Source organism: Oryzias melastigma, linkage group LG9, assembly GCF_002922805.2.
Source record: "Oryzias melastigma strain HK-1 linkage group LG9, ASM292280v2, whole genome shotgun sequence".
Taxonomy (NCBI): Eukaryota; Metazoa; Chordata; class Actinopteri; order Beloniformes; family Adrianichthyidae; genus Oryzias; species Oryzias melastigma.
In genome coordinates this window covers 33,465,551-33,478,406 of record NC_050520.1, presented here as the reverse complement: position 1 = coordinate 33,478,406, position 12,856 = coordinate 33,465,551, and the positions used below count along the sequence as shown (strand labels likewise).

Genomic DNA, 12,856 nt, shown 5'->3' with positions numbered 1-12,856 from the left:
GAGGGAAAAAAAATGAAAAAGCGTAAACTTTTTAGTTTAATTTTTAGCTTTGCTCCATACAAGGCACATGTGTAAAAAGTCAAGGCCCGTTTTGGCCATTTTTTTTTTTTTTTTTTTTTTACGTTTTTAGGCTGTTTTGGAGGTTAGCTAATATTTCAGCTACATGCTAGCTGTTTTGGCTAATTTAGGCTTTTTTCAGTTTTTTAGGCTATTTTGAAGTTTAGCTATTTTTTTTCAGTGACATGCTAGCTATTCTCTTTTTTTTAGTCTAATTTGGCATTTAGCTAATAGTTTACCTGGATATCAGCTTCAGCGTTTTCAGCTATTAGCTTCAGCATCTTCAGGTATCAGCGCTGGCATCTTCAGCGGCCAAATTCAGCTTAGAGCATTCCCACCAGCATCACAGGTAATGCTTTATATCTCGTTCATAATTCTGTTGACAAGTTACATTTTTAAAGTTTCAAGTTTTTTCCCTGAAACTATATTTTTCCTCTCTTTTAATTAATAGATAAGTATATTCTTTTGGTAATACATTGTTTTCTGATCTGAATTTTATTTGGGCCGTACAGTATTCTAACACGTCTTTTCTTTTATGACACATTCACACCAGACGCGATTTTCGTGGCAGGGGTGTTGAGTTTCAATGCTAAGTCAATGTACAGATGTGATCTGAGGTCTTGCATACTTATTTCCGTGTTAGGCGCGGCAAAGTCACTTCGTCAACCACTCAGCTTTGGGCACGTAACGTTTTCAGTAAATGGTAAATACTTGTAAAGCGCTTTTGTACCTTCCTCAAAGGCTCAAGGCGCTTTACAGTCACAGTCCCATTTACACACTGATGGCGGCTCTGCTGCCAAACACTGGCGACAACCTCCCATCAGAGGCGATGCGGGGTTCAGTGTCTTACCCAAGGACACTATGACCATTGGGGGAATTAGACCCGCAATCTTCGACCACCCTATGGCTGCACCACGGCCGTGACTAGATCAAGGGGTAGAAAAGTATATCCAATATGGCCGCTCAATGCAAGGCTTTCCATCCCAAATGTCCATCCATTTTCTTAACCTCCTTGGGGAGTCTCTGAAGGATCTGGTGAACCCAGACATGGCCACGTGGCACCTCTATAGAACTCGCCTAAACATATAAACCCAAGCTACTTGCTTGACACCATTCATGTTTTCCTTGATGTGGCAGTAAATTAAGTCCAGAAAAACTTTGGAGGTCACTCCGTGACCAGGGCATCAAGGCACCGTGTAGTAAATTTGGAGCAACTCAAAAAATTTCACGTCCAGTGAGAATGCAGCTTTAGTGTCTCTATGGTTTCTGTCAGGCAGTGTGTTCCACACAATCACAAGCACAGTTGAGGAGAGATGTATTGACATCTACATACTTGTCTCATCACAGTCAAACTCCCCATAAACCAATAATCACCTTATAGATGTTCCTAAAATTCCTGCTGCTCATTTGCACAGGTCACTTTGTGTACTGGTAATTCTACAGTTGACCTGAACACGCTCACATAAGACTCCAGCTGACTGCTGCTTAGCAACACAGTAGGATGCAGATAACAGGAAAACAATTATTGCCTGATAGGAAATTAGTGAGCAGAGATGGACCAGCATGCCTCATGTTATGCTGCTGCTGGCCTTATGGGACCAATGCATCATCCAGCAGGTCGTGTCTGCTCAGTGTTGTGTGTCAGACAGTGAAGTCAACCAGGGATAAGAATTAATCCACTTAGAGCCACACAGATGGGTGATGAGTCATTAGAGGGGTGGTGGTACTCTGATGCAGTCGTGATACTGAATGAAACAGCGAAACAATAATATGTGAATTAATGGGCAGTTAAGTAGAAAAAATATATATTTTTTTGATTTTTGTAAATTCAGATTTTTCCTCTTTTGTACAATGAAATATGTATGGCCTTAGTCCTACTTGTCCTTATGAGATACGGCTGTATGGGAGTGAAAAATGGACAAACTTGTTTGGGACATGCACAAAATATTGCGGTAGTAGACCACTCAGTGAGTCCATGGAGCAAAAATGTTCATGTGTATTTTTTTCTATGCTGTGAGCAACAGATCGTAGGGAACACCTGTACAACACACAACAATAAGTAAGGGGGAAGTAGGTGAGACGCAGGCGTGTCATACAGATTTTTTTGTTTTAAGCCCTTTGAACTCTGTACAGTGTGCAAGGAGCCCACTGGTTCTTTACAAATGTGTGCTCTTTCTTTTTCCAGCCTGACTGTTAGAAATGAGGAAATCAGAGTGTAGTTTGTGTAAGCATCCTACAGACATTTAGGCATCACATGAACACCCTTTGTGTGCGGCATTTGCATGTGGGGTCGGTAAGGTGCCATTGTACGCACGTCACCCATGACTAGAGTGTGGGGTAAGGGCAGTGTGTGACAGTATCACCTGTGTGCCATAAGTGTGTGTTATATGGAAAGCCTTGTTATCATCAAATCAATATTCTTGGGTTTAGGCTGTTATAAGCCTAACTAGTAATGCCCAAAAAACAACTAGTTAACTAGTGACTGCCAAATGTAACAGTTTACTAGTGGGGCCTATTTGTGCTTTCTTGTTAACTAGTGACATTCTAAAAAGGCAACTAGTTAACTAGTGAAAGGCAAAATGTGAAATATGTAACTAGTAATGTTTAAAATGTGTGATAGTTTACTAGTCAACCCAATGTGTGCTTACTAGTTACCAAGAACACTCTGAAAGGGACACTAGTTAACTAGTCACATGCACATTTTCACTAGTAAGACTTACATACGTCTCACCAGTCAACTAGTTAACATTAACATGTCACTAGTAAACTAGTTTGATATTTTGGTTGCACTAGTTAACTAGTGAGCTTTACAGTTACCCAGTGGCCTTTATAGAGTGTAACTACTTAATTAGTGAGCACAAAAAGGGACACTATGAAACTCTTCCATATAAGTTCATTAGTAATGCGCTTTTATTAAGACTTACATATGTCTAACTGATCAACTATCCAGTGTTTTACAGGTCACTAGTAGACTATCCCAATATTTTGGTCAAACTAGTTAACTAGCTTGAGCTTTACATGAGCCTTACAAGTGAACATGTAGAAAATGTGCATGTGGCTAGTTAACAAGTTACCTTTTCAGAGTGTAACTTGTTATCTAGTAAGCACAAGGGCCCACTATTAAGCTAGTCCACATCTTAAAACATTACTAGCTAACTACTTTACATTTTTGACTGTCACTTGTTAACTAGTTGTACTTTTATCACATGAATATGTTCTACATGTTCACCAGTAAGGTGTTAACATTTTGCATGCCACTAGTTAACTAGGTGTACTTTTGGCATTGTCCTCCTTGGTCATCTCCCATTAAGTCCATTCTTTGTCAAACAACGACAGATGATGCAATCTGACACTTATGTTCCCTAAGCTTGAAGTTCATCTTTAATCTCTTTAGAGGTGTTTCTGGGCTCTTTTGTTACCATTCATATTATCATTCTTTTTGATTTGTCATCAATTTTCCTCTCGTGGCCTCGACCAGGGAGGTTGGCTACAGCCCCATGGATCTTAAATTTCTGAATAATGTGTGCAACTGTAGTCACAGCAACATCAAGTGATGGAGATGATCTTACAGCCTTTTTCTTGAATATCCTTGTCTATAATTTCATTTCTAATGTCTTGAGACAGTGCTTTCCTCTGCCTCCCCTAGTCCATGTTGAGTGTGGTACACACCATGTCACTAAACAGCACAGTGGCTACCAGTAGCCCTTTACATAGGTCCACTGACTGATTATAGATTGTAGAAACCTATGATGCTACTTAGTGAACACATCTTGGAGTAACATATCCCTTAAGTCACAGTCTCTTCTAGGGGTACCATCATTTTTGTCCAGGCCCGTTTTATGATTTTATTTTTATAAATAATTATGTTGAAATTATTATAAACAATTGTCTTTCCTTCATTTGTTAAATTATGTATTGTTACTTTTGTCAAATTCAAGTTATTTATGTGAGCATTGTGAGTTTTTCTTACATTTACCAAAGGATTCCAACAATTTTGTCCATGTGTTCATACTTTAGTTAGTTTTGAGAGAATGCTGCAAATAGTCTATTATTTCACTTTTAATTGGGATTTTTCCTATAAAGGATCCTTCTAGTCTATCTGAAGCCAGACGGGATGTTTGATTGTGTATCTCTGTTGTGTTCCAGCTATGAGTGTGACTGCGATGGAACGGGGTTTGAGGGCGACCACTGTGAAGACAACATCCAAGAGTGTGCGTCCGACCCCTGCCAGCATGGATCCACGTGCTTAGACGGCATCAACCAGTACGAGTGTGTCTGCTGGCCAGGTACTCTGCAGCTCAGCACTCGCACTGTAAACCAGATGATGAGCATCACAGAAGAGAAATCTAGAGTTTATGAAACCTCTCCTGCTCTTCCCTCCATGTGAACAGGCTATGAGGGGGAGAACTGTCAGGTGGATATCAATGAGTGTGAGCAAAATCCTTGTGACAATAGTGGCACGTGCTTCCAGCGCTCAGACGTCCAGAACTACAGGAAGCTCCCTGAACTCAGCACCACCACGTTCAGCTATGACATCGCAGCTGGCTTCATCTGCCTCTGCATGCCTGGATTTACTGGTGAGCTTCACCTTCAAAAACAAACAAAAAAAGAAATGGGTTTCTCTGCCAGTTTTTCCTGAAAAACGCGCTCTGTTTTCAGGCCACAACTGCTCTGTCAATGTGGATGAATGTGGGTCTGCTCCGTGTCAGCATGGGGGAAGCTGTCAGGATCTGGTCAACTCTTATCGATGTTTGTGTCCAGACGGCTTCACAGGTAAGAGAAAGGCCTCTGCTCCTCTTCCTATCTCGTCTCTAACGGGGGATATTTTCTCAGCAGCAGTTCCTCTGTCGATACAGATCCAGTGCAGGAGTTGTCCTCAACGACCTCATGAGAGGCGATGCTTTTGGTATGTGTTCTCTGAGCCAAAAGGCTGCAGCTGGTTTGAAAAGGTTAAATAAAAGTACAATGAAGCACAGGTCTGTAGGTCTGTAAAGGTAGAATCACACATCACAAGTGGTGTCAAATATTGCATTAAAAATGAATCACTTTTACTGTTTTTATTTGTGCTAATCTAATTTTTAATCTATAACGTTACTGTTTCAGCATGTGAGTTCCTTTGAAATAAAATCAGTTTCAGGCTTTTACTTGTTAGGCGATAGCCACACCCTGATGTGAACTTCAGTTGGCTCCTGACTGACTTTCGGTGACAGTACAGTGAGGAGAAACAGTTATTCGCAGAGAAAGAGGAAAATAGAGACGCAAATGTGAATAGTTGGTATTATTAGTGGAAAATCTGAACACTCCAAAGGCACTGCAGATAGAGCTGATGTGTCTTTTATGTACCAAAGCAGCTCGAATTAAGAACTCAGTTGTAGGTGCAACCACAGCACATGCTAGCAGCAAACATGTTATTCACAAGAAAACTCTTTTCCAAACGTAAGAAGGTCCATATTTTTGGTTTTTGCAGAGAATTGTTTACTACTGTTTTTGATGTTTTCTATTAGAGCCAAGGGCGGACTCCTTTAGCCAAAGGTGGGCGACTGCTGGGGCCCCAATACTCTGGGGGTCTGAGCTGAACTCTTTATATAGTCATTAGTATTTAACTCTGACATTAAAAAAAACAAATCACTGAAATGGCATAAGACTGATCATGTGAACGTTTTGATCATACATGGAAAACATTACATGAAATAAATAAAATATTCATCTTTAGTTGCCTTTACACATAGGCCCTAATGGAAATCAGATTGAATTCTCTTCTAAGGATAAAATGCTCAAATTTTTAAGTCCCCCTATGAGAATTTATTCTGTTAAAAAAAACTTTCCAGTAGTGTTTTAATTATGATTATAAACTTTTTAACCAAAACCCCACAGCCAAAATGTCTTTAAAAGACAATTTTCATGTTAATCAGAGGGGATTTTGGAAATCTCCTCTGAAGGGGCGTGGTTTTTGGAGCTGAGCTGAGTTGCCCCGCCCCTGATCCTCCCTGTCTGATTGGAAAAGCGCTGTGTCTTGCTAGCGTAAATCTTCACCACTGCTGCATAAAAGTCCCAATCAATATCAGTTGCCGCCGTTCACATTTCCGTGGTCACATCAAGAAGCTCCGTGGAGTCTGGTGGAGATTTTCCAGCGTTCTCAGTCCTGCTACCGTAAGTATTGGATGAAACTCACACCAAAAATCCAGTGATGCTGATTTGACCACAGAAATGTGAACAGCGGCTCATTTGACTGCAGTCAATGTGAAGATACCATCTTCTCTTCTCCAGAACCTGAACTAGACACTAGGAACAGATGAGGGTTTAGTGCATGTGCAGCAGAGCTGTTGATGGAAAGAAGATCATTCATTCAAACACAGTCTGTCTGTGATAGCTTGATTGATTTAAAAGGAGAAATACTTGAAAATGCAAAAACAGAATGATTTCTTATTACATTTGTTCTCTTTCATAATTAAAATGCTTAAAAACTCACAAACAGGATTTTCATCAGAGAGGGACTTAAAGAAAAATCATTGAACCCTTTTCTGGAGTCCAGATGAGATGGTGGAATAGTGAGCCAGCTAACCTGCTTGAACACAAGTTTAGAATCCAAATCACAATCAGATGTTCACCAACAGTAAAACGTAATGGAAGAACTGAAGAACAATTTTTAAAAACAGTTTAGACCCTTCCCTTATTATAAATTAAACACATAAAAACATAGGATGATAAGATTTAAATGTCAAATTATCAGTTTAAGCTGCTATATTTCCTAATATAACTGTCCTGGCAAATTCAAGCAGGGAAACGCTCAGTTAGAAAATAAACATTTACCAACTAACTCCTCTGTACTGTCACATTCAACACTAGATTATTAGCTGCACATGAATATGTTTCTTTCCTTTTCTAAAGGGCTGCTAATAACCAATCAATGCTGTGCTGAACATTACAAAATCTGGACTCTGGATCAATCTGCTTTTGGTTTTCCAACCTTGCTTCTCAAAACACTGGATTTTTCTGATCTGCTGTCCAAAATATGGTCCATGAAATAGATCAAAAACTAAATCTTTTCAGAGTTGCTTACGACTACATAAATAACATTTTTTTTCCCAGATAAATTTCTAATCTTAGTCTGATATCCAAGCTGGAGCAGCACATTAGCAAGACCAAAAATTAAATCAAAAAATCTTCCACAACAAGATATGAAATTTAGAACGCAAATATACTATAAATCTGAACTTAATTTGACTTTATTTGAATTTTTTGAAGGTATAAACTAATTAAACTTTACCTATAAGAATAACATGAACAAAACACTCCCAGTCCAATCATCTTTTGATCTATTGTAAAAGTGTTCTCAGTGGACTTTCTTATCACAATTATGACGGTTTAAGCCAAAAAAACAACAACAACAAAAAAAACCCCAAACACTGTTGTTTTCTACGACATAGTTTCTGTAAGTGGCAGAAGTTCATTAGAAATTTACCTCTGAGTTGTAGGCAGAACTGACCCCCACAACCCCCAACCTAACATTACCTGTACAACAAGAATGGTGAGCAAGATTGGAAACATCCAGCCATACAGTTTAGATCCAGATGCTATCTCAGGACGAAACAGGATATGTTCTTTGTCACAAATATGATCAGTTTCAAACAAGTTTTTTGGCTGCTCTTGATTCACTATAACTGGAATTAAGGAATACTCAGAAATGCAGTTTTAACCTTCATTTTATTTCTATATGTTCTTCATCATCAGAAAAAATGCCACAATAACGTGAAAAACACTCTTTTTACCCACCCACCTCTCAGCCTGTGAATACATCAAAAGGCTTTTAACTTGAACTGAAGTGTATCTAGTATTTTTCTCTTTTGTTGTCCACATCGTGTTCAGAGATTAAGATGGAGCATCTCGCACTTGCTGTCTGCTCAACATATCCTCCTTCCCCTTCAAAGCAACCCTTTTGTACCTGCACCCCATGTCCAGAAAACAACCCCACTCTGAAGCTGCACAGCATCATTCTGGAGGGAGAACTGAACATTTCTCCAATGTCTTCAGAATGTGTCTCTTTTCTGAAATCTCAGCTCAGTCAAAGCAGAGGAACAGTAACAGTGTGCACTTCATTATCTCTGGTTATGCAGCCGCCTTTAGTCACCACTCAGTTTTATCTCATGTTTTCCTGATAAAATGCAGTCAGAGTTATTATTTTGCTCTAATTATCTGATGAATAATGTTAATAATTTCACATCCATGTGCTTAGGAAAAGATATTCCTTGGAAGGTTCATGTCCTGATGGCAGCAGTTAAATCAGCGATTTATTCTTAATTATAACAAATAAAATAAACATGTAGTAAATCAAATCTAGAGAATGTTGGTGTCATCACATTAGTCATCACATTAGTCATCACATTAGTCATCATTTCCTCTCAATCCCTTTTCACTGGAAACAGACACACAATTTCCTAATGCCTGTTTAATGATCTAGAATTTTATCAATATTTGGGCTAAAACGTGCGTGTGAGTGCATGAGTTTGTCAAGTGTCTTTGTTGATAGCTATTTCCTGTACAGATAAAGCTGCACGGTGAGCGACTGATAAAGAGTGACAAAGAAGAACTTATGCTTTAGGAACATCAGATTTAAGATTTGGTTTATGTAAATGCTCTAAGGCTTATTTTGTTTTAGTCAATCCAGTCTGTTATCAATTAAGCAATAACCTCACATTGTATTGAGGGTTAAAGAATGAAGGAGGTTATTATTTTAACAGACTCCATAAAAAAAACATGAACAAACTTGATATTTTTGATAGTTGTAGTAAAAAAAACAAACAGAAATCTTAGAAACCTGAGAAAAATCTTTGTTTACCTCTGCTTTACAGACTCACTCTCATGAAAATAGTGTTTTTTAATGTCTGCAGAATGGAGGACATATATAAAAAAATTAAGAACAAAATTGCATTCTGGTGGGAAACTTGAAGCACCTCATGATTTGATTCAATTGCGGTTCAGGAAGCAACAATTTGAATATGAAACAATTATAAATGCATCTTAGATTTGCATTTTTTTTTTTTTTTAGAAATGTTTCTCTTTACTTCAAGACAACCAATATTTTTTACTTTTCTCCTCCAAAGTGCATTTTTAAGTAAGGACAAGATCAGTATTCTTGTTTAACTTTTATTGAGAACAGAAAAATTCTGACAGGAAAAATATTCTGTTTGATAATCAAAAATCTTTCACAGCATCAAAACAGAAATTTTCCTTCCCCGAAATAAGATAATGCTATGTTTTATCATTAAAACAGCTTTAAAGAAATGCTCTTTAACTCACAGCAAACTAAATAAATAGTGTCTAGCTAGTCGCGTAATGTGATTTTGCAAATTTGTTGTGTTTCTTACATATTTAATTTTAGTTATGACATAATGAACACCGTGTGAATTTTATCCAATTGACCCTCAACACTTTGAAAGCCAAAACATTTCCAAACGGTCGGTTTAAGTTAAGTCGGGGATGACGAGATCTGGAGGGTCAGCCATGATTGTGTGCTCTACAAAAATGTCAAAATGAAAACTGTTTAGTTCTGCTTGTTATTTCTACTTTAAATATTATACATTTAATTTTATTTTTAATTTTACTTCTATTTTAGATTTAATCCTCATGCTTGTTTTTATGATTTATTAATATTTTGTTTGTTTTGTTTTAGTGTAAAGCACTTTGTGTTATTTTGCATGTGAAGTGCTATATAAATAAAGATGAATTGATTGATCAAATTGTCAATTATCAATTATTTAGAATTAATCAAACAATTCAGAATAAAAAAATAAAAAAACGTATTTCACAATATTACAATAACAATATATATGACAATGCATAAAATATATTTTTAGTTGTTCTCTGAAAAAAATGACAAAAATGTCATTATTTACTTCATTCAGAGTGAATTTAGAGATAATCTTTAAAGTCTGATTTTTTCTTTTTTTCAAAAGATCTTCTGGAGTGGTGCTTGGTAATAGAAATGTCACATTTACTGCCATGAACCCCAAAACCACAAGGTTCAGTCTAGCCCTGCTTGAACCTACAGCACCTCCTGCTGCTCCCTGCCAAAAGCTAGTGGGTATCAAACAGGGAGCAGCAGTGAGGGGCGGTGTTGGTGCGCCGCAGCACAACATTCCTCCTGTCAACGGGTGGGAGCCACATGGAGCTGCAGTCAGAACAGGAGCGAGCGGTGTGAGGGCGGGAAGAACGATTCCAGGGTGGGACGAAGGAGGGCAGAAAGGAGGAGGTGGGCAGGGCTGCCTGGTAATCACTTCTGCGTGGAGCAGAGTGGAGGAGTGGAGGAAGCCTTGCGCTGGTAAGAGGGAGGGAAAGGCAGAGTGAAAGGAGAGGGCTCGCTTGCGTCCTGCCATCACCAGCGTGAGGAAACTTTGTCTCGGTGGATGATGGCGCTCCTGATGCTGCTGCTGCTGCTGTGCTGCTGCTGCGGGCCGTGGTTTCTGACAGGTACAGAATCCTAGAGTGCACAGACCGAGCTTTGGACGTCAGGCTGGAGCCTTGGCACCAACAGGACAAACAGCTTTGCTGCTCTTGGAGTATTTTAAAGGACTAGGTTAATGCAAAGTGACTGCTGCTGTGAGGGCTTAATGCGGTTCACCCTGCCGACCTGTGAAGGAGTGTGCAGAATGTGCTCATAAAAACTACTCAGTCGTCATGACACACTCTTATTTTGAAAGTTTCCTGAAATAAGTCTTCAATCCATCTAGTTTATTGCCTTCTATATCCCTCAAGGGGGGGGTCACATAGTTGCTGGAGCCTATCCTGTCTTGTGTTGGGCAACAATAGTTGACAGTTTCGTCTTTTTCTTTCTGAAGGTGTCCATTGCGAAGAAGACATCAACGAGTGTGCCAGCGATCCCTGCAGGAACGGAGCCACCTGCGAAGACGCAGCCAACTCCTACAAATGCCACTGCCCCAAAGCGGAGGTTGGTCAGGAGCCCTGGGGGGGTCGGGACTGCGACGTCAGACTGGTCGGCTGCCTGCAGCACCGGTGTCAGCACGAGGACAGCTGTGTGCCCGTCCTGAAGGACGATGGAGCACACAGCTACGTGTGCGTGTGCCTGCCTGGCTGGAGCGGAGAGCTCTGCAACACCTCCACCACTTTCTCCTTCGCCTCCGAGGGCTACATCCACCTGCGCCTGCCGGGTTTCAAGAACAGGACCCAACGAGGGGCGGATGAGAAAAGGCCGAGACTCCACGTGCAGCTCCGCTTCAGGACCACTTTACCAGACATGCTGCTGCTCTACAGAGGCGGCGCAGGGATCTTTTTCACTCTGGAGTTAGTCCAAGGCTCCCTCCAGGCTCGGGTGAAGTCAACAAGAACCCTGCAGGTCTCTCATCCTGGCCCGGTCAATGATGGGAGATGGTACCAGGTGTCTTTGGCCGTAGATGAAAGACTGGTCATGACTGTTACAGGCCCGAACTGTGAAAAAGGATGCCAGGTAAAGACTCTGGGTCAGAACCACCTGATCTTTCTCCACCTCAGCTACTTCCAGGAGCTGTATGTTGGAGGAGTGCCACAGGAATACCTGACCAACTCAATGAGCGGGAAGGGATTCATCGGCTGCATGGAAGACCTTGAAGTCGACCACAAACTCCTGCTGCCCCAAGATCTCATCAGGGAGGACAACAAAGACATGAAACTGGGATGCTACAAAAAGGAGTGGTGTGAGGAGGACCCGTGCATGCAGCGGGGACAGTGCGTGGACATGTGGGTCCGTGCCAGCTGCTGGTGCCACCGGCCTTTCTACGGAGAGCGCTGTGAAGGAGGTAACATCTGACATCTCCACCACTCATATTTCTGCTCTGTTTTGAAAGGAAGAATGTGGGGAATGCGCTGCTCGATAAATACCCTTACAGCTAAAGCGAAGGGTGGAGACTTAAACAAACCAAGCTGCTCATTTGGGAGTGTTCAGAGTTTTAATACTAAAAGATTAAACTATTTTTTGTTATTAATATGTAGAGAAACGTGAAATCTGCCGTGTATGAGTCATAAAACAACAACAGCTCTCCATATCAGTTGTGCACTTGGATGATCCGGCCCAATAAAAAAAACAATAACAACAGTGTATTCCAGCAAGTAACACTGTGTAGCTACAGAAACACACTGATAAAAAAATCAACACACTCAACCACAGATTAAAACAGCTAAAGTCCCACTCACTCATCTTTTTGATGGGCTTTTTTTAGTCGAAATAATGATAATAATACAAAAAAAAAACTGTCATTTTCTAGTTTCTGCAGAAGGGCAGTATTTCTTTACAATTTCACTTCTAAGTAGTGGGTGGTACCATTAGCCTGGAGCAACCCCACCGCACTTCCTTTCACACATCCATTTACGTTCTCTCCTGCTGGCTTACAGCCCCTAACATTACCGGTGCAACAAAAATGTCGAACTTTAGCTTAATCTTCATTATATGTCCTCTATCACCAGAAAAATGATTAAATCTACAAAAACACAATTTTTAATTCTTTAATACTGTAATGTTTTGAACAAGATTACCCTTTTTCCTATATTTAATTTAAGTTTTCTCCTAGAAATTTAAAATTGATTTGACCATTTTTTTTCTTGGTTGTTCATTTTAGGTAGCAATAATTAACATAAACACACACAAACGTAGCAAAATAAAATAAGAAATTTGTAAATAATAAAATAAAATGGGATCCAAATGTGATTCTATAGGTTCTCCAGGGTTAAATATATTTACTTTAAAGTTCCACTTTGATATTCTTTAGACCGATTTTAAAAACATCCCCAGTGGTATTTTAATTATCGATAT

General features: G+C 39.8%; 1 protein-coding gene across 1 annotated transcript in view; it reads left to right on the top strand.

Annotated features, from left to right (window-relative positions):
* LOC112148846 (protein crumbs homolog 1) overlaps nt 1-12,856 on the top strand; it is a 36,909-nt gene that overhangs the window by 10,475 nt on the left and 13,578 nt on the right. Inside the window, exons 4-7 of the mRNA XM_024276220.2 lie at nt 4,204-4,343; nt 4,449-4,634; nt 4,717-4,830; nt 10,893-11,846. Coding sequence (XP_024131988.1) covers nt 4,204-4,343; nt 4,449-4,634; nt 4,717-4,830; nt 10,893-11,846 — 1,394 coding nt within the window. The remainder of the gene's footprint in view (nt 1-4,203; nt 4,344-4,448; nt 4,635-4,716; nt 4,831-10,892; nt 11,847-12,856) is intronic.